The sequence below is a fragment of the Penicillium cinerascens genome, assembly GCF_028974065.1.
Source record: "Penicillium cinerascens strain IBT 15544 chromosome Unknown contig_16_segment0_segment0, whole genome shotgun sequence".
NCBI lineage: Eukaryota > Fungi > Ascomycota > Eurotiomycetes > Eurotiales > Aspergillaceae > Penicillium > Penicillium cinerascens.
Genome location: NW_026695286.1, coordinates 501,836 through 526,589, shown reverse-complemented (window position 1 = coordinate 526,589; position 24,754 = coordinate 501,836). Strand labels below are relative to the sequence as shown.

General features: G+C 52.2%; 7 protein-coding genes across 7 annotated transcripts; 6 read left to right on the top strand and 1 right to left on the bottom strand.

Annotated features, from left to right (window-relative positions):
- Positions 1-435: 435 nt before the first annotated feature.
- chsF (chitin synthase CHS3) lies at positions 436-4,134 on the top strand (the record flags this gene model as incomplete). The annotated part of the gene is made up of 3 exons (XM_058447252.1): positions 436-3,146; positions 3,199-4,004; positions 4,058-4,134. 3 exons carry the CDS (start codon positions 436-438, stop codon positions 4,132-4,134), a joined length of 3,594 nt encoding a protein of 1,197 aa, XP_058312663.1.
- Positions 4,135-5,574: 1,440 nt separating this feature from the next.
- On the top strand, positions 5,575-6,586 carry aspf2 (major allergen Asp F2; the record flags this gene model as incomplete). The annotated part of the gene is made up of 3 exons (XM_058447251.1): positions 5,575-5,965; positions 6,024-6,481; positions 6,545-6,586. 3 exons carry the CDS (start codon positions 5,575-5,577, stop codon positions 6,584-6,586), a joined length of 891 nt encoding a protein of 296 aa, XP_058312662.1.
- A 227-nt stretch (positions 6,587-6,813) lies between these two features.
- Positions 6,814-8,225, bottom strand: N7498_000187 (pyridoxal phosphate-dependent transferase; the record flags this gene model as incomplete). The annotated part of the gene is made up of 3 exons (XM_058447250.1): positions 6,814-6,878; positions 6,933-7,038; positions 7,086-8,225. The coding sequence occupies 3 exons, from the start codon at positions 8,223-8,225 to the stop codon at positions 6,814-6,816; spliced, it is 1,311 nt and encodes a 436-aa protein (XP_058312661.1).
- Positions 8,226-10,404: 2,179 nt separating this feature from the next.
- chiA1 (class III chitinase ChiA1) lies at positions 10,405-14,369 on the top strand (the record flags this gene model as incomplete). The annotated part of the gene is made up of 3 exons (XM_058447249.1): positions 10,405-10,509; positions 10,572-10,986; positions 11,044-14,369. 3 exons carry the CDS (start codon positions 10,405-10,407, stop codon positions 14,367-14,369), a joined length of 3,846 nt encoding a protein of 1,281 aa, XP_058312660.1.
- A 3,760-nt stretch (positions 14,370-18,129) lies between these two features.
- On the top strand, positions 18,130-20,395 carry N7498_000185 (WD40 repeat domain-containing protein; the record flags this gene model as incomplete). Its single annotated transcript, XM_058447248.1, has 2 exons — positions 18,130-18,901; positions 18,954-20,395. 2 exons carry the CDS (start codon positions 18,130-18,132, stop codon positions 20,393-20,395), a joined length of 2,214 nt encoding a protein of 737 aa, XP_058312659.1.
- Positions 20,396-20,947: 552 nt separating this feature from the next.
- Positions 20,948-22,973, top strand: abr2 (laccase abr2; the record flags this gene model as incomplete). The annotated part of the gene is made up of 6 exons (XM_058447247.1): positions 20,948-21,136; positions 21,184-21,239; positions 21,293-21,463; positions 21,540-21,710; positions 21,770-21,880; positions 21,935-22,973. 6 exons carry the CDS (start codon positions 20,948-20,950, stop codon positions 22,971-22,973), a joined length of 1,737 nt encoding a protein of 578 aa, XP_058312658.1.
- Positions 22,974-23,425: 452 nt separating this feature from the next.
- On the top strand, positions 23,426-24,626 carry N7498_000183 (uncharacterized protein; the record flags this gene model as incomplete). The annotated part of the gene is made up of 2 exons (XM_058447246.1): positions 23,426-24,397; positions 24,492-24,626. 2 exons carry the CDS (start codon positions 23,426-23,428, stop codon positions 24,624-24,626), a joined length of 1,107 nt encoding a protein of 368 aa, XP_058312657.1.
- Positions 24,627-24,754: the final 128 nt, after the last annotated feature.

Here is a 24,754-nt window from a genome sequence, read left to right as displayed (position 1 = left end):
GTTTCGTGGGCTTCTTTCTCACTCGTTTCTCATTTTCTTGTTTCTCATTTCCGTTTCTCGGGCCCGACGCAGGTGTGGACCGCACTTTGTTTATTCTCCACCCCCGGCCCTCGTTGCACCGGCCGACCGCACTGGCAACCCGCAGACTAGTCGAGACTTTGCGTTGTCTCGATCGAGATCGCATCTTTCATCTTTGGACAAGATCTTCAATTTTCAAGACCTTCTTCAAGACCGTCGCATTGCGTGGGGAGATCGGAGTCGTTACGACTTATTGATCGCCGAGGGCATGTGCTAATAGAGACACAACGACACCTCGTTTCACGTCATTTCTACGATTTCGAAGCACTGCGCATGACCGCGAACCTCTAAGAGTGAGTGCGACACCGACTCACCCCATTGTTGGACCATAACTGGCCCGAAACCCACCGAAGCCCAATGTCTTTGCCGCAGAGGCCGGGCAAGGCCTCGCCGAGGCGCGATGAGCGCAGTGCCTTCCGCGAGGGCTCGCGCCGTCATCGTCGCCGAGACATCGAGGCCGGCGCCTACACCGACGATCCACAAAGATCCCCCTCTTCACATCGCCGACACCGCCGACACTCGCACAGCCACAGGAGGGGTGCCGACACAGACGAGGAGCGTATGGAGAGAGGAGGGGACGTGAAACGCAAGAAGAATCTGGTCAAGCCGGAACGACGCCATGTGGACCGTGAACACCGCGATTACCACTACCGTCAACGATCGCAACAAATGCCTACGTATCCATCTGCAACCGGAAACGACCCGTTACTCGATCGCGACGGTGAGGCGGAGACTAATAGCTCGCGTAGCATGGATATGAAGACAAAAGAAGATCTTTATGGAAATATCAACAAACCGATGGACCGGGCGCCCAGTCGCCATCGCTCAAAAAAGAAGAAGAGATCCTCCTCTCGGCGAGTCTCGAAGAGCGCATCAGCGCAAGAGAAAGAGCGGCAGAAGGCTTTGGAAGCGGCACGGCCACCAGATCTTTGGACAACTTACTGTGCACTCGTCAGTTGTCTGGTGCCGGACTTTGTGCTCAAATGCTTCGGCATGCCACAAAAGGAACAGCGCACTGCTTGGCGAGAGAAGATCGGCTTGATCAGTATTATTTTGATGATCGCTGCATTTGTCGGTTTCCTAACTTTCGGTTTCACGGCCACGGTATGCGGTACGCCCCCGGTGCGTTTGAAGGTGAACGAGGTTAGCTCCGGCTATATGATTTTTCATGGAATGGCATACGACTTGATGGGTACTAAGCACCCTGCAGCAGAGGGTATTCCTGCCGGTACCAACGTGCTGTACGATCTGCCTCATAAGTACGGCGGTCAAGATGGCAGCTTCATGTTCCAGCAGGTCAACGGCGCATGCAAGGGCCTGATTACTGCGGTTGATGGCGGTGGTGTTCCGACTAACTCCAAGGGAGATCTCGGATGGTATTTCCCCTGCAATGCCTTCAACCAAGACGGCTCATCAGAACCCAATTTAACGACCCCGTACTATCTGGGTTGGGCCTGTCACACCAGCGCAGCTGCACGAAACCCTTTCTATTCGCTGCATAGCTCTGGAGATGTCTATTATACCTGGGAAGACACCAGGAACAAAAGCCGCAATCTGGCTGTGTACTCGGGCAACGTCTTGGATCTCGACCTCTTGCGCTGGTTCAATACGTCCCAGGTGTCATACCCTGCTCAATTCGATCAGCTGCGCGAGAACCCTGCTGTTCGAGGTGTTGATCTCACCTATTATCTGCAAAGCGGCGATCAGAAGCAGATTGGCAAATGCTTGGAACAGATCATCAAAGTGGGCAGCATCGATACTGACACTGTGGGATGCATTGCGTCCAGGGTGGTACTTTATGTCGCTCTGATCTTCATTCTGTCCATTGTTGTCCTCAAATTTGGTTTCGCCTTGCTCTTCCAGTGGTTCCTGGCGCCTAAATTCGCAGCTCAAAAGACTAGCATGAGCTCTGACGCCAGGACCCGCCATCAGCAGATTGAAGACTGGTCCAACGATATCTACCGACCTGGACCTCGTGTCGCTGATCCTCCGGTTCCTTCGGTCAGCAAGCGTGCCAGTTTCCTACCCACGACCTCTCGCTTCTCCAGCCCATACAACGTAAACAGCCCAAGCGGAAAACAGACCTCGCAATTTGTCACCATGGCTAGCCAAAACTCGACTTCTCGACTCATGCCCAGCTCCACCACCACTGGAACTATGTACAAGATGAGCCATAACGGCAGCGGCGGTACTCTCAGTGCTGATCCTCGTGGTAACCCTGCCGCAAGTCGCACGAGCTTGGTCCCTGGACAGCACGATCCCGGTTTCTCCACGATTGTTTCCGAGTCGGAGGGACCTGGTCCTGCCGGATTCATCCACGAAGCTGTTGTCCCGCAACCTCCACCCGAATGGCAACCTTTCGGCTACCCATTGGCACATTCGCTCTGTCTGGTAACATGTTACTCTGAAGGTGAAGATGGCATTCGATCGACTCTCGACTCTATTGCCATGACCGATTACCCCAACAGCCACAAGACCATTCTGGTTATCTGCGACGGTATCATCAAGGGCAAAGGAGAAGAATTCTCAACCCCTGACATAGTTCTTGGCATGATGAGAGAGCATGTTATTCCTCCCGAGGATGTCCAGCCTTTCTCCTATGTCGCTGTGGCTAGTGGCTCGAAGCGTCACAACATGTCCAAGGTGTACACTGGATTCTACGACTACGGTGAGACCTCGGTCATCCCGCCGGACAGGCAACAGCGTGTCCCCATGATGGTGATTGTCAAATGCGGCACTCCTGCCGAGTCGACTCTGTCTAAGCCTGGTAACCGAGGCAAGCGGGACAGTCAGATCATCCTCATGTCATTTTTGCAGAAGGTTATGTTCGATGAGCGCATGACAGAGCTCGAGTTCGAGATGTTCAACGGATTTTGGAATGTCACGGGCATCCCCCCGGACTTCTACGAGGTAGTTCTAATGGTTGATGCCGATACGAAGGTATTCCCGGATAGTTTGACACACATGGTTTCGGCTATGGTCAAGGACCCGGAGATTATGGGCCTGTGTGGAGAGACGAAGATTGCCAACAAGACGGACAGTTGGGTGACAATGATCCAAGTATTCGAGTACGTTTCCTCCCAACGTTGACCATGACACAAACTCTAATTGCCTCTTAAGATATTTCATTTCCCACCACCAAGCCAAGTCCTTTGAGTCCGTGTTCGGTGGTGTCACTTGTCTTCCAGGCTGTTTCACCATGTACCGCATCAAAGCTCCCAAGGGCGGCCAGAACTACTGGGTGCCCATCTTGGCTAACCCTGACATCGTCGAGCATTACTCCGAAAACGTGGTCGATACCTTGCACAAGAAGAACCTCTTACTTCTCGGCGAGGATCGGTATCTGACAACCCTGATGCTCAAGACCTTCCCCAAGCGCAAACAGATCTTCGTGCCCCAGGCCGTCTGCAAGACAGTCGTTCCCGACAAATTCATGGTCCTGCTGTCCCAGCGACGTCGCTGGATCAACAGTACTGTGCACAATCTGCTAGAACTAGTCCTGGTGCGTGATCTGTGCGGTACTTTCTGCTTCAGCATGCAATTCGTCATCTTCATCGAACTTATTGGTACCCTCGTCCTACCCGCCGCCATTGCCTTCACAGTCTACGTTGTGGTTGAATCCATCATCCGCAAGCCAGTGCAGATCATTCCTCTCGTCCTCCTAGCCCTTATTCTCGGTCTACCCGGAGTTTTGATCGTCGTAACAGCCCACCGCCTCGTCTACGTCCTCTGGATGCTAATTTATATCCTCTCCCTGCCAATCTGGAATTTCGTTCTCCCAACCTACGCATTCTGGAAATTCGACGACTTCAGCTGGGGCGATACGCGCAAGACAGCCGGTGAAAAAGACAAAGGCCACGGCGACACCGAGGGCGAGTTCGACAGCTCAAAGATCACCATGAAGCGGTGGCGCGATTTCGAAAAAGGTAAGTTTCTTTCTCCTCCTGTACTCTCTCGACCCTACTAATATCCCCCTCAGAACGCCGTCTTCGCAACACCCCCTGGGCTCAGCCTCAAAATGGCTACTCCCATTACGAGATGTACTCCGACTATTAATCCGCGATTTCGACTGTGATTATTTTTTTTCATCTATTTGCCATCTACATACCTCCGGGCGTTTACGTTTCTGATTTCAAATTTTATTTATTTCCAAATGAGGACGTTATTTAAGCGCGTCACGACTGACGAGATATTTTTGATCTGTGCTATTTCTTTTCTTTCTCTTTTTTCATCTAAGATTCTCAATGTACAGCGAATGGCGTCTCCCTGTTTACCTAGTTGTATTTATATGAAAACATGGGCGTATGCCCTGCCATATAAAATTATTTGGATGCATCCTTTCTCCGATTTTGGTATGCTGTATGTTTCCTAGGGAGCCAGTGCCTGGTCATCCCAGGGCCCCGGCTTGACTCAACCGTTGCCCAATGGATCTGTGCGTTGGTCATCTCGCTTTGCGGATTGATCTGCGGTGCGTCTCCCTGCATTATGACCCATTGCATATGCAGACAGATGTAAAGGGGTCTGGCTAGTGCTGCTTTTACGAGGTGCTTGGCTTGGGCTTGCTGGGTATATTTCAGAATGGACTCGGCATAAACGTACTTGGTGCTCACCCCAACATTGGACTTGTACTGTACTGAGTACTCGGAAGGCTGGCCTTAGACGCCTCATATCTCAATTTAAATATAGAATCTGAGGACCTATGAAATCGACGCCGAAAGTGACCGCTGTTGACACCAGAAACGGCCGCTCTTCCACCCGTTTTGTGTCAAGCCTGTGGGATCTATCAACTTATATCCTAACTACGCAATGTCTGGAGTATTACCTACTACAGTGAATCCGGTCAGTTTTCTATCCGTCAACACTGCTATTCTGATACGTATTAGAGACCCTGGGTTGGTATACAACACCAATCCCGTCCTTTCAACTGCCTCCAGGATCAGAATGTACATATATAGTGGATATAGTTAGCATAATTGCGACCACCAAAATGTATCCCTGTAACTACGAAAACAGATCCTCTGCGACATGAAAACATTTGGACACCCTAAATCTTAATGGAAATTACGACACACGTGGTATCTACAATGGATTCACTCCCAGGGTTCCCACGGCCAAGACGAGAGGCCCCTTCCTCTCCACAGCCAAGATGGGCTCGGAATACCTAACGGGGCTCTTCTCCATGACACTAAATCGCCCGTGTGGTATTTGTTCCCAGGGTACTCTTTTCCAAGACCTCTACTCTCTTGGCACGATTCCGCCGCGCTTCCATTTTAGCATGATGAAATCTTCCCGCTCCATTACAAGGTCATTCCTCTAATATTCAACAGAAATTTCCTGGCGACAGTTCTCGCCTAGACCTGTGCACACAAGGTCCTTCCTTGGCTCTTGGTATCATCTCTATTCCATGGGCAGAGAGGTGAAATATAAAATGCAGCTGCAATGCCACGCTTGGAATTATCCCGATCGCATCACAGACACAGAAGTTTATAGTCAAATATGTTCTTGCTCATTGCCTTGCTCTTTTCAACGGCCATTGCAGCTGCACTGCCTGCCCCGGGGTATACCGAGGGAAATCTATCCCAGCCTTTAAGTCAAACGGGATTCACTTCCTGGAATGCCGGCGCAGTCACCGAATTCCCCATCCACTCGAGCTGCAATGCAACCCAGCGCCGGCAGATAGAGCTGGGTCTAAACGAGGCCGTTACTCTCGCTAGGCATGCTAAATCCCATATCCTGCGCTGGGGCAATGAGAGCGACATTTATCAAAAGTACTTTGGCAATAGCCCTTCCATGAATGCCATTGGTGCTTTTGACATCGTGGTCAACGGCGACAAGAAAGATATTCTATTTCGCTGTGATAATCCTGACGGGAACTGCGACCTAGAAGGTTTGAAAACTTACTTTCCAAATGTAAGGCGTACATCAACTGAATCATTTCCCCACAGGCTATGCCGGACACTGGCGAGGTGAAAACGCAACAGGTGAAACGGTCATCTGTGACCTGAGCTACGAGACTCGCCGATCTCTGTCCACGATGTGCGCCCTTGGGTATACTGTGTCAGCCTCTGAGACCAATACTTTCTGGGCATCTGATCTGCTGCATCGACTGTACCATGTTCCTGCCATAGGACAGAACTGGATCGAACATTTTGCCGACGGATATGAGGAGGTCATTGACCTAGCAACTGAGAATGTGACTTTATCAACACATGACTCGGACACACTTCAACACTTCGCACTGGAAGCGTATGCTTATGATATTGCTGTGCCTGGTACTGGCTGTCCGGGGTCCCAGCATGAACATCATGATAGCGATACGGCCGGTCCTGGTACCGGCGGGAGTGAGATAATGAGCACAGCGACTGCGACGAATGGGCCTTCCACGACGTCTGAGGTGCCTGCTGTAAGTGTCTCTCTAGATCTCGTTCCGCACTAACTCCCAACTACCGGACGCTGACCAATACAGAACTGTCATACTCACGATGGGGGAGAGCTTCATTGCATTTGAATATAATTGGCTGGAATAGACGAAAAGAGATTAAACCTAGGACGAAATTGGATGTGCTTGAATTCCAGTTCATTTGATCAAAGTTGCCTCCGGTGGGATTACTATCTGAAATCCAATTTTTTTTTTTGCCTTCCACCCCATGCTGCATTCATTATAGCGAACCTAGCGTATGGTAGTAGCAATAAGCAGCCACAATGCTACTTGGCCAAGGCCTTGAAAACCAATATTCAATCCACTGTGCGAATGACATCGTCGATCGCCATCGCCACATACCGAACATTCTTTTCGTTTACTGGGGAGTATCATTAGCAAAATGTCTGTAAAAAGGTATTTACCATTGACTTACGGCCTGAGATGGAGATTCGGCCAGACTTGAGCAAGTAAATGTGATGCCTCTCTGTCATGGCATGTACTTGATTTTCCGTCAACCCGATGTAGGTGAACATGCCGATCTGTATATAATATTAGTCGCGATCCTCTGGAATCAAAGTTTAAAAACGAAACAACTTGCCTGATTTATAACATGTTTCCAGTCACCGGGTGTGCCCAATTTTATCAACTCGTTGAAAAGAGCATTCCTCATGAGCTGAATCCTCTGGCTCATCGTCGTAAGATCTTCCTGCCACTTATTCCGGAGATGCTCATTACCCAAGACAGTTTTCACTATCTCTGCGCCTCCCCTTGGGGCCATGGAGTACTCTCCACGGACAAGATGGCACAGATTTGCGTGCAGTTTGGAAGCAGTATCATTCGTGGCGGTGGAAGACAACGCAACGTGTAGAGCACCAACTCGCTGTCCATACAGCCCAAAGTTCTTCGAGAATGATTGCGCCACGCAGAATTCAACCTCGTGAAGCTCCTGGAAGAAGTAGCGGATGGCCCATGCATCTTTCTTCGCATCACCAGACGCAAATCCTTGGTAGGCGAGGTCGAAGAAGGGAATGATGCCCTTTTCTTTGCACAACTGAGCCAGCATTTTCCATTGTTCTTGTGTAGGATCAGCTCCGGTTGGGTTGTGGGCGCAAGCATGAAGAATCACAACGTCATTTGCCTTTGCAGACGTCGACAGTGTGCGAAATGTCCCTTCGAAGTCGAAAGTCTTGTAAGTGGCATCGTAGTATGGATAACCCTTCTTTGGCACTCCCGCCAAGTCCCAGATGGTATAATGGTTGGCCCAGGTAGGATCTGGGATCCAAACGCATCCCGGTCGCACGTTTCGAGCCAACAACTCCGCACCGAGTCTGTTCGCTCCGGTTCCTGACACCGTTTGTATAGAGACGACCCGCTGGCGTTGCTGTTCGGTCATCGATGGCTCACTATCCTTGTCTTCGCCAAATCCGAACACGAGACCGGAGGCGAGAGTGAGGAATTCTTGGTCGCCCTGTATGGCGAGATATTCGTGTCTATTTACATCGCCTGTTTCGTAGATCTGCTTTTCCGTCTCTTCGACCACTCGCAACGGCCACGCGGCCCCTTCGGACGTGCGGTACACCCCGATTCCTAGATTGACCTTTTGCGCATTGCAGTCTTGCTTGTATGCTCCATTCACGGCGAATGGCTCGTCGAGTGGTGTTTCAGGAAGTGTCGAGAAGATTGAACCCAGCTGCCCTTTGGCTGGTGATTCGGAGATTGATCCCATGGTAAGAAGAGTTTAACAAAGTGATGATGGCTGCCGGGTGTAGAACTCTGTAATCTTTTGACTTTGCTTGAATGTAACAGAAACCCCGAGGTTTATAAAACCCGCGGCTTGTTTCGGGATCGCCAATCTGAACCTTGTGAGATACCCGCCATATCAAGATACCCGACTCCAGCCGGCGTTTTCCGCGTGACTTGATTTCTCGCCAATAAGTTCTTGTGAATCGCCGCAGGTGACTCTGTGCCAAAGGTTGAACGATGGCTTTGAGTCGCATTTGATTCATGATGACGTTTGGTGGTGAAGATATAATCGAAGTGAAGCTCAGTGGAAGCCGATGGCAGACGAAAGAGCCGGAGGCTATGGGATCTGTGCATCGGATCAGGCAGATCCCATCGGATCAATATATAGCCTACGTGTGTAGCCTTTGACGGGAGTAAATTAAAGTCGGTTTCCAGGGCTATGGATATATCTAAGAAAGATCCATGCGCTTCCCTGCACGTGTAGGCTTTTTAGCGAAAGCGGACCTCAACACTCATGCATCCACGTCATTCTGCAGCCTTCCGGCGAGAGAACTTTTGAACATGCAATTCACAGACCTGATGGGGTTGGGTGTCCGTTATTAGGTAGTTTCCCAAGCATTCTCGCCCAGGCTGTATATGAAAAATCGGGATGAATCATCGAGTGGATTTCAGATAATGTTTCGTCGCGCTAAATTATCCGGTTAGTTCTGAGAAAGTAGAAGAGTTTCTGGAAAATTTAAAGGGGTAAAGGTCTTTATCAATCGAAAAATAAAGAGGTAACACGAACAGGGGTAGATCATAGTATTAATTTATCTTAATGGTGAATGAGCATTTTATCTGCCTTAGTGTAGCCTAATCAGGATAAGAATGCTAGAACGGGTATAATCCGACCCGCGGTACAATCCAAAAGGTTGGACCCAAGCCCCAGGGCGAAGTGTAAAGAGTGGTTTACTGGGGGCCAAAAGCACGAGAGGTCTTAACACCGACGAAATGGTGTGCTGATCCGGTCGGCATCCGATCTCCAGTGGTGATTGGTGTGCCTGCCACGCTAAGATGCGCGCTAGACCGGAAAACCATGTTTTTCTGCCTCGGTTGCAGTCGTGCATCGCTTCATTTCCACCGGTGCAGGGTTCTACACTAGGCAGCGATTTCTAATTCCCATGGATTCACCCCAAAAGGGCCCTTGGAGATACCGTGAAACACGTCTAAGCCACAGGTTTTGGAATCGATATCTCACTTTCCCACCTTCTCGGCCTTTTCGGTTTCCTGGATGCCCCGTTGGAACCGCGTGTGCATCTTGTTTGGTTCATGGACCCTCTGCCACGGAACTATCTGCATTAGCGCTGCTTGGCACAGCACAGGCGACCGGAGCCCACCGGAGGTTATCCCAGATCGTCCATCTACACTGTGCCCGGACCCAGGCTAAACCCCATCTAGGGCCTGTAGCCTTGGTCATGCGGCTCTTAAAATTATGCCAAGGGTGCCTGGGCTACCCTTCGCCCACCATCATTGAGGCATTTCACCAGTCCTAGTTACTTAGCGCGGTTCTCGCTTCCCGACTGTCTCTTTTTTGCCCTAGTACACTACTAGGTCTCTTTTTCCCCTTTAGTACCCTACTAGGTCTGTCGCATTTTACCGTCACATCCTAACTAACGCCACCGTCAGAGTGGGCGCCTTCATAGTAGTCATTCATTTGCCCCGCCCTGTTAATCTCGCTTCAGACCAGTATTTGCTAGAATGAACGAAGTGGAGTGACCCCAAAGACGGAGCTCCCGGTCTAATCTAGGGTAGGCTCGAAGGAATAGGCAACCCGAACATATTATTGGAGAAGTCCCCATCCATCTCATGCGCCATGATGGACGGTTCCTACGCTAGTGCAGTTTCCACCGGCGTACACGTCCCGGTAGCGGTGTCTCCGCTACAGCCTTGCATAGTTACGGTGGTCCTTCTTTAATGCAGCCATTCCCTGTGCCCCCCTGACCCTTGTTTTTGCCTACATAGCTGCAGGGACGTTCACTTTGTATCCTTGAGAGACAAACAGCTTCTGCAGACCATTGTCTGCGTCCTCTCGTTCAATCGATTTTGGCAGATTGCCATAACATTCATTTGCCCTTTAGCTATTGATTTTCATTTCTAGCTGCCGTTCATTACATTCTTTGAAAATGGTTTCAGGCAAGGTACTCGGCCTGACCATGGCGCTCTCAACTTTGCTCCCTGCTTCCCTGGCTTTAAACGTCAACTCGCCGTCTAATGTCGCTGTTTACTGGGTATTTCTTCCTCCTTATCCCTCCACTTTTGCCAGTCATCACCTGCTGACCTTTCTGATTAGGGCCAAGGTCCGAACCAGCAACGTCTGAGCCATTTCTGTCAGGAGACCGACATTGATATCATCAATCTTGCTTTTATCGATGTCTTCCCCGAGGCTGTGGGTGACTGGCCTGGCTCGAACTTCGGCAATCAATGTGATGGCAATACCTACAACGGCACTCAGTTGCTCAGCGGCTGCCACCAGATCTGGGAGGACATTCCAGTCTGCAAGGAGTATGGCAAGACTATCATGCTTTCTATTGGAGGTGCAACTGCCTGGCAAAAGCTTCAGGATGACGCGGTTGCCAACTGGTTCGCCGACTTCCTGTGGTATTCGTTTGGTCCTTCCAACCCTGACAAGCCCGAGTTCCCTCGTCCATTCCAGCAGAACTCGGTCGATGGATTTGACTTTGACATTGAGCACGACGGTGGTGCCGGTAAGTTTCTTCTTTCCTCTCCCAGTTCAATAAGGAATGGCCACTGACGATGGTCAGGATATGCTACGATGATCAACCGACTCCGTTCCCATTACGCCGAGTACCCCGAGGAGACCTTCTACATCTCGGGGGCGCCTCAGTGCACCATCCCGGATGAGCAGCTCGGAAATGCTATTGCCAACGCCGCATTTGATTTCATCTGGGTGCAATTCTACAACACCGCGGGCTGCTCGGCAGCGGACTTCGTGAACGGTGGTTTCAACTACGGAAATTGGGTGGATGTCATCAAGAAGAGTGCCAACCCTTCCGCGAAGCTTTTCGTTGGCCTTCCAGCTAGTGAAGCCGCAGCAAATGCCGGCTTCTACCTCACCCCCGCGGAGGTGAAGCCTATTTTGCAGTGGTACATGATCTTCTATCCCGAGACCTTTGGTGGTATCATGCTTTGGGAGGCTACCGCCGCCGAAAACAATGTGATTGATGGTTACGACTACACTCAGCAGATGAAGCATCTTCTGAACGAGTGTGGGCCTGCTCCTCCCGTCGTGACCTCGACCACCATGACCGTGACTCCCACGCCGACTCCCACGCCGACTCCCACGCCGACGCCTACCCCCTCGCCATCCAGCTCTGCGACTCCCTCCAGCTCTGTGACCCCCTCTAGCTCTGTGACCCCGTCGAGCTCCACGACTCCCTCCAGCGCTGTGACCCCGTCGAGCTCTGTGACCCCGTCGAGCTCTGTGACCCCGTCGAGCTCTGTGACCCCGTCGAGCTCTGTGACCCCGTCGAGCTCTGTGACCCCGTCGAGCTCTGTGACCCCGTCGAGCTCTGTGACCCCGTCGAGCTCTGTGACCCCGTCGAGCTCTGTGACCCCGTCGAGCTCTGTGACCCCGTCGAGCTCTGTGACCCCGTCGAGCTCTGTGACCCCGTCGAGCTCTGCGACTCCCTCCAGCTCTGTGACCCCGTCGAGCTCTGCGACTCCCTCCAGCTCTGTGACCCCGTCGAGCTCTATGACTCCCTCGAGCTCTGTGACTCCCTCGAGCTCTGTGACCCCGTCGAGCTCTGTGACTCACTCGAGCTCTGTGACCCCGTCGAGCTCTGTGACTCCCTCGAGCTCTGTGACCCCGTCGAGCTCTGTGACTCCCTCTAGCTCTGTGACTCCCTCGAGCTCTGTGACCCCGTTGAGCTCCACGACTCCCTCTAGCTCTACGACTCCCTCGAGCTCTACGACTCCCTCGAGCTCCGCGGCCCCGTCAAGCTCTACCGTTCACTCTAGCTCTGTGACTCCCTCTAGCTCTATGACCCCGTCGAGCTCCGCGACTCCCTCTAGCTCTGCGACTCCCTCGAGCTCCGCGGCCCCGTCAAGCTCTACCGTTCACTCTAGCTCTGTGACTCCCTCGAGCTCTGTGACCCCGTTGAGCTCCACGACTCCCTCTAGCTCTACGACTCCCTCGAGCTCTACGACTCCCTCGAGCTCCGCGGCCCCGTCAAGCTCTACCGTTCACTCTAGCTCTGTGACTCCCTCCAGCTCTATGACCCCGTCGAGCTCCGCGACTCCCTCTAGCTCTGCGACTCCCTCGAGCTCCGCGGCCCCGTCAAGCTCTGCCGTTTACTCTAGCTCTATGACTCCCTCCAGCTCTGTGACTCCCTCCAGCTCTGTGACCCCGTCGAGCTCTATGACTCCCTCGAGCTCTGTGACTCCCTCGAGCTCTGTGACCCCGTTGAGCTCCACGACTCCCTCTAGCTCTACGACTCCCTCGAGCTCTACGACTCCCTCGAGCTCCGCGGCCCCGTCAAGCTCTACCGTTCACTCTAGCTCTGTGACTCCCTCCAGCTCTATGACCCCGTCGAGCTCCGCGACTCCCTCTAGCTCTGCGACTCCCTCGAGCTCCGCGGCCCCGTCAAGCTCTACCGTTCACTCTAGCTCTGTGACTCCCTCCAGCTCTATGACCCCGTCGAGCTCCGCGACTCCCTCTAGCTCTACGACTCCCTCGAGCTCCGCGGCCCCGTCAAGCTCTACCGTTCACTCTAGCTCTGTGACTCCCTCCAGCTCTATGACCCCGTCGAGCTCCGCGACTCCCTCTAGCTCTGCGACTCCCTCGAGCTCCGCGGCCCCGTCAAGCTCTGCCGTTTACTCTAGCTCTATGACTCCCTCCAGCTCTGTGACTCCCTCCAGCTCTGTGACTCCCTCGAGCTCTGTGACTCCCTGCAGCTCTGCGACCTCCTCTGGAACTCACTCTGTCACTCCTTCCAGCCACTCGGTCTCGTCCAGCAAGCCGGTCACTTCTGGATCGACCATTATTCCTAGCGGAACGGCTTCTGAGACCTCCGACTGTTCCTCTACGGCTTCATCGAGTGCGTCTAAGAAGACTTCGGTCTCAACAGCGCTATCTTCAGGCATCCCTAGTGGCACCACTGTTGTCTCCAGCCTGACTTCCGCTTCTGGAAAGCCATCTAGTAGCTTCGCTACCCCCACTTCCGTCGCTAGTCAGTCTGGTACCTCTTCCACAGTCACCCGCACCAGCTCGAGCATCTCTTCGGAACATCCTGGCTCCCAGTCGACTAGCCAATCTCAGACAACTGGCAATGGATCTGGGTCTGGCAAGATTACATCCCTGGTCACTGCCAAGCCGTCGGTGACGCCCACTCCTACATCGTCCGCGGATGTCACCACCACGGTCATTGTCACATCATACACTGATATCTGCCCTACCGGCTTCACTACAATCACGACTACGATCACGACAACCTGGTGCCCTGAAGCTACTGCCAGTGTGACTAAGCCGGCTATTGGTCCACAAACCACCTCTGCTTCCATTCCGGAAGGCTGGACCACCACTGTGACGGTTTGCACGCATTGTGCCGCGACTCCCACGACAGTGACTCTGACAAAGCCTATTCCTACCACTGCGATGACGACGGCCGTTGAAACTTCTGCTGCGCCCACGACTGAGATCTGGACGGAGACCTGGACCACAACTGTCACATTCTGCAAGCACTGTGGTCCTACTGGTTCGACTGTCACTCGCACAATTCCTTACACCCCCTCTGCTCCTGTTACTACAGCAACTCTTGTATGGGCCTCGGGTAGCCCATCTGGTGCTTCCGGCCCTACCGGCGGCGTCCCTACGTCTTCGGCTGCTGTCTTCTCTACCTCGAAGGGAGCCGGTGCAGGACCTGGAGCCGTGCGCCCGAGCAGCCAGACGCCGGGTTTCACCCTGCACGCGTCGAAGACCGTGTCCCATGAGACTACTGCCCCTACTACTAGCGCCGGTAGCGGAGAGGGAGTTACCCCCGTTTTCAATGGATCTGGATCTCAGTCGGGCCTGATCAACTTCGCAGGCGCCCTTCTCGCCGTCTTCATTTCTGCTGCCGTTTTGATTTAATTCTGATAGCATCATCAAGATGGCATTTGCACATATTACCCACCTACGATACGCGGGCTGATGTTTGTCTTATGCGTCCCACTATGATAAACTTTTTTCAATTCTTGTACCCCCAACCTGCAGACTCCGCAAATGATTTCCATCTATCAATGCTGAAGGGATGTATTTTATTAATTGTTCGAAATATTGATGACTCGAACATTTGAGCCTAGATGATGAATGAGTAAAAATGTTTTCTTTACAACACGAGATGCCTTGGAGTCCAGTGGAGAGACTAGCTAACGGTCGCGGACATCAAATTTCCCCAGGGCCCTAGACCCTTGCGAGTGGAGCCACAGATAAAACTTAACTAGATCAAAAAGGCCAAGAATTAATATCCCTGCTTCACCGCCTCCGGCCCTTTCCATGCCTTTTTTCAGATCTTATTTCTGTGGGCCTTCAAGGCCTCACGTTCATCTGCGGGGCTAGCTTCGCACGACCATAAACGCCTCGTTTCTAAAGCTTAAGCAAATTGGGGGAGGAAGGTCGTTGACTTTCCTAAGTCGATATGGTGAATTGGGCCTCTCCGGGGCCACGGAGTCTCGGTCAACAGTACTTACCGGGCGATCCACACGGTTCCACCCCGAACGCCTCCGAGGATCTTCAAAGGTTACTGAGATTAATCTCGCTTCAGGATCCAATGACACGAATATAGTGTATAGAGACGTATATAGTGCGTCCCGAAACTGGTTAGCGTCCCTGACTTGTCGTTACATTGCTAAGAACGATCCCTGTATATACTGGTTATACGAACCAGGGTAATATCCATCGCCTAAGTATCCCCCAACTAAATTCGTCACGCCCCCTTTATATTATTTCTCGACTTCTTGACCGACTCAAGGCAGCGCAGATCGCAAGACCTCCGAGGCAAGTATATTTCTCTTTATAAGAGACTTTTGCCAATATCTAACTATCTGATGTTTAGACGAAAATGGCTCAAACGGATTCTAGCGAATATACCCCGCCTCTCTATGATGCGAAGTTCAATTGGAGAGCGGCTGTATTTGCCCTGCTATCCTGCGGGAGATACTTTGGGGTCGCCGACGCGAAAGCCGTCATCTCGAATAAAGGTGGCAAATTGGAGCTAGTAGGGCATATAATCAAAACCATCTCAGCACTATATCTTGCATGCTCCGGAGGATATTTCTTCGGATATATTGCCGGACGTTCTCCCTCCGATATGCCCTATGATACGGAGTTTAATTGGAGGGCGGCTGCGTTCGCAGTGTTATCCTACGGGAGATATTTCGGAGGCGCCGATACGAAAAACCTCATTGACCAATGCATCTCACAGCAAGGCGGCGACGGAAAGTGCGGGGTGCAAGTAGTCAATATCGTCTTGGCACTTTATCTTTCATGCTCCGCTGGATATTTCTTTGCATTTCTTATTGCACCTTTCGCCAGAGAACAAGCTACAAAGCTTAGTCGGAGGACGGTTGCAAATGTGGTGTTATTATACGCCATATGTGTTGGGGTTTATGGCGATGTGATAGACGTCATTAAATGCATCTCCGAGGAAGGTAACGGCGGAAAGTGTGCAGGGCAAGCAATCAAAACTGTTTCTGCCCTACTCCTTACATACTTCGTCCCACTTATTGTCGGAGATTTCGTAAAGTATCGTACCTTTCTAATCCACCAGATAGTGAGATCTATTGCTAATCCATTTCATTTCTAGCATCTTGACAATCGTTTCTAGGATCTTGAAAATAATTTCTAGAGTCTTGATAGCCGCGGCCTCGAGATTAGAAGCGATAGCAACGAACCTGCGTGCGGCTTCGAGGAAAGCGAATGAGAAAACCGGATGAATCCATTGCAGATGTACCATTAGGTAGCCTCAAGAGATGATCTCGCTTAATTTATAGATTCTGTTAGCGAAGCCTATCTAAATCTTGGTCATCATGCTTAGGAGCGAAAGAGGCTATATAGACCCATGAGGTTCAAATTAATTTTCTAATACAGATTCTCGAGGCGCTCAAGCTCTACTGTTTGACTTGTTTGCATTAACATGGTGGCACTGGTTTCGAGACGCACTGCAAGAGCTCCGAAGGCATCTTGAAAAGGATCTAGGGATCGTTGTTCCGTGAGGTCGCTGTTCCGTTTTGCAGGCTGTCAATGGCGGTAAAGCAGTATCAAGGACCTGGTGGCTTCCTCTAGGGACTTTGTCTGACTCACTGTCGCTTCACTTCTCCATGATCGAGAAAAAGTACTAGTAACCATGTCGTTCGCTGTGAACTGAAAAAAAAACTACATTCTAGCTCGTTGCCAGTTTTGGACTAGAATGCTATTATCAGGGCTCTTTTGTAGGTGGCTAAAAGATAGCATGGCTAGAAGGATTAAAATCACCGAGCTGCTTTCATCTATGAAACCGTGCTGATAGACTTGTACCATTAGGGTCAGTCTCTTGGGCCACTCAGGGGCGTACTCATACAGTACTGAAGGAAAAGCGGCGAGGGGTGAGGACCGAAAGGGAAAGCCCAGGAATGACAGGGGAAATGCGGTGCATATGCAGAGGCTCCTGATGGGCCTGACCTCACAGGGCGAAAGTCATACACATCAACCCCCTTTCCTGTTCACTACTGCTTTTCTCCTAACTTCCTTTCCCCTTCAATGGGATTTCCTAATTTGGGGAGATGCGTGATGACTAAAATAGGACGGGTAAATTGGGGGCTGCCTCGGGCGCCAACTCCCAACTCCAACTCCAACGATTTCCTTGACTTCAAGTACTTCTACTTATATTCTTACGGTTTTCTCAACTTCAGCTGCCTGTTGAAAGGGTCATCTCAACCCTAACTGCGCCTTGCACTGCTACTTGCACTGCTACTTGCACGGGCGAAGGACTGGCGGCTTAAACCCCACTTCTCGCGTCCCCTTTCGTCATCTCGCATCCCGCTTATCAGCCTCGTTTTATCCTGGAATCGATCACTTCGCTGGGCGACTTCGTACACGTTGCTGCGCTCGAGCATCCCCCAGAGCTGACACGGCGCTAGCCCCAAAAAACGTCTGCCCGTGCCCAGTCCCATCTTGCTCTTGCTGCCCCCTTTGGGTCGCTAACGGCCCACAAGTCAAGGTCTTTCCTATTTCTGACGTTTCCTGGGTCGAACTTTACCCCCCCCCCCCCCCCCCCCCCTTCTCCTGGGCCTCATCATCGCAACGCCTCTGCGCTCTGATCTTATCCCCGACGCCAACCGTACCCCGAAGAATTGCTGTTCCGCCCGCAGGTACGACACTACACAGGGCTGCGGCATTGCCCCACGCTGTGGAGAACCTCGGGCGCGAGTCAGCTGCGCAACCGACCGATCAACTGCAAATACCAGGATCGTGCATCCCTATTCACGGACAAAGATCCCGCGCTGCCCTCATAAGCCCGCGTAACCGTTACTGCCAATCGTTTGCTTTTCTCGGGCTTTGATCTTCAACCCACCTCGTGCCTGGCATCGTTCTTCTCAACTGTCGGTCCTTCCGGCTGTGCGCTTTTCCTTCCCCCACTATTCGGCATTTCCCAAGACGGGACCGGGCTTCCCCATGACGGGTGATGAGGAGTGACAGCCAATCTGAAAACACGATTCCTACCTCCAACTTTACAGTTCATTCGGATTATCTCAGAGCACGTCATGGGTCATGTGAGCCGTCGAGGGTGTCGGCTTATTCCGGGGTTATGAATAGCACTTCGTCAGATTCCTCTAGAGGCAGGTCGCCTGCCTTTGGTGATGACGCTTTCACCATGAGCATGGATATTATGGGTTCCAACACGCTTCGTCCTGCGACCAGGAATGACATAGCTTCCGACGAAGATCAACGCTTGCACAATGTTGGGGTTGCGGCTCTCGCCGCCGTCGCGCAGTATCCACACGCTGTCAACGAGGAGAGCAGTTCTTGGCTGGTGTCTGACGTTGTGAATGCGATAACCGGCAGTGCAATGCCTCCGAACCCATCTACGCCGCGGTCTTTCCAGAATGAAAGCCATTTATTCTCAAATGTCGGGAGGACGAACTATGCGGCACAATTCGACCCAGAGAGTGTGCCCATCGAGTCAGCGATCTTCTCCCCTCGGACTGATAGCGATGTTAGTGACTTAAACCTGGATATCACCGTGCAGCAACTGATTGAGCGCACCGCGTCTTGGCAGACCATGGCGACCATCGAAAGCAACTACGACAGTCAAGATGATGACATGTTGAGAGATATGGGTCTCACTTATGACCCTCTTTTTGAAGGAAACCACTCCTCGCCATCAACAATCCCAGATGACGAGCTTGCAGATTTGATTCGGTTCTACCCGGGCGAGGAAGAGTTCTATAATCAACGACATGCCCCGTACACTCGCGCCGGGTCTCCGATGATGGATGAAGTTAACCTTGACGCATTCTATGCTACAGTAAGCTACAATGCTACCGATCCGAACCTGCCACAGGCACCTGGGAACTTCCCATTTCCACTAAGCGATGACGAAATTGAAGCTACGCTGCACCCTGAGACCGTCGTCCACACAACCAGTACGTTTCAACCTGGACTTGCATACATATATGGTAGTACTGACTGATATAGCTTACGAACGAAATCTTACAATTGATGAGTTCATTCATCGCTGGATGATCCAGACCAATCTTATATACGATGGCTTCCACACCGAAACCAGACCTCCTTCGCAGATCCGCCCACTTTCAAAGATGATGAGCTGGAAACCGGCGTTGGATATCGAGCGGCCACCCAACTACAAACGCAACTTCTATGATCTCCAACAAATACCGTGGAGGGAGATCTTGAAAGTGAAGCGATCTACTGCTCGCCACCTGCGCGATACTTGGTATACTTCATATCATAACCTTGATTATTTACGCATAGAGGGTGCCGAACGACTTCCAACGGATGAGACTTATTTCCGCGAGAAATCCATGCACACGGCGCACACGGCCTCCATCGAGCACTTCCAGCTCCGCAATTTGATGTCGGTGCCTGCCTACAACACCGTCCATTTTGCCGGTCGATCAAAGGTCCACTCCTGGACTCCTGAATTTGACGAATTCCGCTGTCTCATCGACCTTACTCGACCATCCCCAGAATCGGGATTCCTGAGCGCGGTCAAAATTTCCAGCATGAAATCAGCATACGGCCTCACCATGGCAGGCGGGTTCTGTGGCGAGTACGCATTGCGCTCGTCCAGCGCAGAAGGCTCCGGCGCGAAGGGCCTCGTCACACCCGACTTCAATGACGGCATCACCAACCATGTCGACATTATCCCCAGCCGCACCGGCCCTTCACCCATCTGCGTCTTCGCCTCGAACGACAGACACCTCCGCGTACTAGATTGCGAGACCAACGTATTCCTCTCCGATCAGGAACTCTCCCGCCCGATCAACTGCACCGCCACTTCGCCCGACGGCCGTCTTCGGGTTGTGATCGGCGATTCCCCGGAAGCATGGGTAATCGAAGCCGACACAGGCCGGCCCGTGCACCCACTCCGCGGCCACCGCGATTTCGGTTTTGCCTGCGCCTGGTCGCCGGACATGCGCCACATCGCCACGAGCAATCAGGACAAAACCCTAATTATCTGGGACGCGCGCACCTGGAAGCCCCTCCAAACCATCGACTCCGACGTCGCCGGCTACCGCTCCCTCCGCTTCTCCCCGGTTGGCGGAGGTCCCCGCACTCTCCTATGCTGCGAACCCGCAGATCGCATATCCATAGTCGACGCCCAGCTTTTCCAGAGCCGCCAGGTCCACGACTTCTTCGGCGAGATCGGCGGCGCTGACTACGCGCCCGATGGCGGGTCCATCTGGGTTGCGAACACAGACCCCCACTTTGGCGGGTTCATGCAGTATGAGCGCTGTCAATGGGGTAGGCCGTTCGGTTTGACGGATCTGCCGAATGAGTGGCTGCGTGAGGACGAGTTGGATGGGGATGATAGGTGTATCTTGAGTGAGCGGGAACGGAGCTTGCGATTTCTGCGCAATTTGTCGGATGAGCAGCACGATGCGTTCATTCTTTAGCTTTAGCTTTTTCCTTTTCTTGTTTTTTTTTTTTTTTTGCATTTGATACCCTGGGCTCGGTGTTGTTGGCTGTCTTACCATATTTTTTCATTTGCAATGGAGTGTACTACGTATACTAGCGTCACTTTCATTCATGTTCCTCTTTCCTCGTTAGTCCTCGGACATGGCCCTGTATTTGCACCTAAATCCAAATCCTCCCCTTGTAATAGTACCCGGTTTCGTAAGGCCGATGGGGACTTTGGGTATATTTCACCGCCACCGTGACCCACGCAGAATGAGCAACGCATTCGGCGGATCGAGAACAAGTCAAGGGATATAATATCCCCCGGAAACAGCCAAGCTATCAGACGGGTATTCGATCCGTCCTATCTGATTACGATTACCGAGAGTCTCGACCAGTCAGCCCCACGGCGGAATGTGAGCAATTTGGAAGCACGACCCACCTTGCTTGGCAAGTATGTATGGGAAAAAAACCGCAATTCTAATAAATTCCCCAGTTCACTGACATTTTGAGTTCCGTCTATGACTAAATACTCTCTCAACCCTAAAGACATGGCACCTGTCAAATGGCTCCTTTCGCTCGTGGGATCTGCTTGCCTCATTCACGCCGCGCAGGTCCAATTCTCCTTGGACCTCACGTGGCAACGAGGAGCTCCCGATGGGGTAGAAAGGGATATGATCTTCATTAATGATCAGTTTCCCGGTCCCACGTTAGTTTTTGATGAAGGAGATGAAGTGACGGTTTGTGAATATCGTCCTGGTAATCGTGAAGTTGCTGATTTGAGTAGATAGATGTAACTAATCATCTACCGTTTAATACTTCTGTTCATTTCCATGGCATTGAGTAAGATCCTACCCTTGTTCATGTGTTATTGCTGGGCTAATCATTTCGTTCAGGCAAAAAGGGACACCCTGGTCTGATGGGGTCTCTGGGTTGTCGCAATGGGCTATTCTTCCTGGCGCAAACTACCAGTACAAATGGGTGGCTAACACCTACGGAACGTACTGGTACCATGCCCATGATAAGTCCAGAATCATGGATGGTTTGTACGGCGCGATTCGCATCCGGTAAGTCTGCTGCTCGCCCGATTTAAACTTCCACATATTCCTCCTCCAAGGTACATACCTCTAACTTTGTATACAGACCCTCCGCTGACAGCAAGTCGCCATTTTGGATGATCTCTGATAATCCCGATGACATCGAGGCTATGAAAAGAGCCGAAGAAAATACCGAGATCGTCATCGCCTCGGATTGGGATCATTTGACCTCTGACGCATACATGGATGCTTTGAAAGAATCAGGATACGACATCTTGTAAGCACCCAATTTCTGTGACAAAGTACTGGTATTGACTCTACTAGCTGCTCAGACAGTGTTCTGGTCAATGGCCGAGGATCAGTCTATTGTAAAGATCCCGCAGAATTAACTGCCCTGCAACCACCACAGGTCAGAGTAGTTATCACCGAGCCACTAACCGACAAAGGGTAAGTCCCTACGCCTAATTCCCATTTTCTCAGGAAGGCCTAACCAAAACCCAGATGTGATCCATTCATGCGCGTAGTGCAAGGCGACTGGGAACACCACCCCGCAGCCCTCCCACCCGGTCTGAACTCAGGATGCATCCCGAGCCAAGGCCCGATGACCGGCTTCATTGTCGACCCCGTGGCAAAGTGGGCCAGCTTCAACTTCATCAGCGCCGCCAGTCTCAAAGCACTCGTCGTGTCCATCGACGAGCATCCAATGTATGTCTATGAAGTTGACGGACGCTACATCGAACCCCAAATGGTCCATGAAATCCCCATTTACAATGGCGAGCGATACTCCGTCATGATCCGGCTGGATAAAGAGTACGCAAGCTACACGATGCGCGTGGCTGGCAATGGTAACCAGGTGATTTCTGGCTATGCCAATGTCACTTACAAAGGGGGCGAAGATAACCCGCGGCAATCGACGCCGTATATCAACTACGGCGGTGTCAGTACGACGCCTGATGCCATTCCTCTCAACACTACTCATCTTCCACCCTACCCGCCCATTCTACCCGCGGATATCGCAGATGATTTCCATCTTCTGACCCTGGGACGCATCAATTCATCTTGGGAATGGACATTGGACGGGACTTCCTTCCTTCCGGCAAACCTGGATAGAATGGAGCCCGCCCTTTTTAACCCGCAGTCTCCTGGATTGGATCCCTCGCTCAAGATCGAGACGAAGAATGATACCTGGGTGGATATTATTTTCCAATTGGCGATTCCCTCGCCGACAAAACTTCAGCCACCTCACCCTATTCACAAGCATTCTAATAAGGCGTTCTTGATCGGTTCGGGCATGGGGAAGTTTACATGGGGCTCCGTTAAGGAAGCTATGGATGAGTCGCTGGACAACTTTTTTCAAGTCCCGGTTTATCGGGATACTTTCGTTACTGCACCGAACGGCGTCGCTTGGATTGCGATGCGGTATCATGTTGAGAATCCCGGCGCGTTCCTTCTGCATTGCCATACGGAGACGCATCTCCATTCGGGAATGGGAATGGTGTTGCTGGATGGCGTGGATGCTTGGCCCGAGGTCCCGCAGTAAGGAAGGGCGTCGAATTGGCTATGTTGGATATTCATTTATGTTGAAATACCCAGGAATAATTCCTAATACACCCGTAAAATGAACTATTGAAGTTAAAATCGCTATAATCGATCCGTGCCCAAACGGGCAAAATGTGTGTAAACACCACGGGTTATCGATCAACAGCCAGTAGACGAGTATGCAGCGGTATGCCTGCACTACTTCATGGTTCGCAGCTACCTTGTACACGTGTACGCGTACAAATGGCATGACCGCGCATAGCCACAGGCCATGAACAGGCCAAGCAATTGATCGATCTGAAGTGGGACGTAAGCTCAGCCCCGCCGAGATCCGATCGAGGCAAATGATAGGCAACGTCAATACCCCTCCATAACAACCCCTCCATCTCTCTCCTTTTCTTTCCTTCCTTTTCTCATCACCTCTTGATTTCCATAACCATTAATCCATCCACAATGTCTTACGACCGCTACAACTCCGGCAACGAGCGCTCCGAATACGGTGGTGGTGGCTCCGGCCGAGACAACTACTACGACCAATCCAACGACTTCTCTGGCCGCTCCGAGAACCAGGAGTACGGCCGTGAGAACCAGGGCTACGGCCGCTCTGAGGAGCAGGGCTACAGCCGTGAGAACCAGGGCTACGGCCGCTCCGAGGAACAAGGGTACGGTCGCGAGAACCAGGGCTACGGCCGCTCCGAGGAACAAGGGTACGGTCGCGAGAACCAGGGCTACGGCCGCTCCGAGGAACAAGGGTACGGCCGCGAGAACCAAGGCTATGGTCGCGAGAACCAGAGCTACGGCCGCTCTGAGGAGCAAGGATACGGCCGCGAGAACCAGGGCCACGGCCGCTCGGAGAACCAAGGCTATGGCCGCTCCGAGGAACAAGGGTACGGCCGCGAGAACCAAGGCTACGGCCGCGAGAACCAGAGCTACGGCCGCTCGGAGGAGCAGGGCTACGGCCGCGAGAACCAGAGCCACGGCCGCTCCGAGGGGCAGGGCTACGGTCGCGAGAACCAAGGCCAAGAGTACCGCGACACTCGCTATCAAGGAAACGAACCCTACTCCGGCGGCGACGACTTCTCCTCCGCAGCGCACCACGCATCCGCGCACCACGACGGCGGTAACAGCGACATGTTCTCCAACGCTGTGTCCTACGTCCAGGGCCGTGGTTCGAGCGCTGGCCAGGGCGACATCGGCGAGGAGCATGTCGTGAAGGCTCACCAGGCTATGTATGGTGGGGGCAGTAGCCAGGGCCAGACACATGATTCGAGCACCGTTGGTGCGGGTGCTGCTATGCAGGCCCTGAAGATGTTTACTGGTGGTGGCAGCAGTGACGGGGGTATGGATCAGAACAAGTTGATGGGGATGGCGATGGCGCAGGCTGGGAAGCTTTGGGATGAGAAGCAGGGGAGTGGAGCTAACATGGTGAGTCTTCTTTATTTATGTTCTTAGTATGGTGGATTGGTTTTTGATGAGGTGTTATCGTTTAATGGATATATGCTAATGAGGGTTGTTCCAGTCCGGTGACAAGCAGTCTGCTATCAACAACGCTGCCGAGATGGCCCTGAAGATGTACATGAAGGGTGGTGGCGGTATTGGTGGAACCGGCGGTGCCAGTGGCCTTATGGGTCTGGCTAGCAAGTTCCTTTCCTAGGTTGGACTTTGAAGCCTTGACTCAATGCCCATCTACGTGGATCCCTGTCTACCCACAGCGGTAGAAAGAGGTTTATGGATGGTAGAGGGTCGACCTCGGGAGTATGCGTCGTGTACGGTCAAGATAGG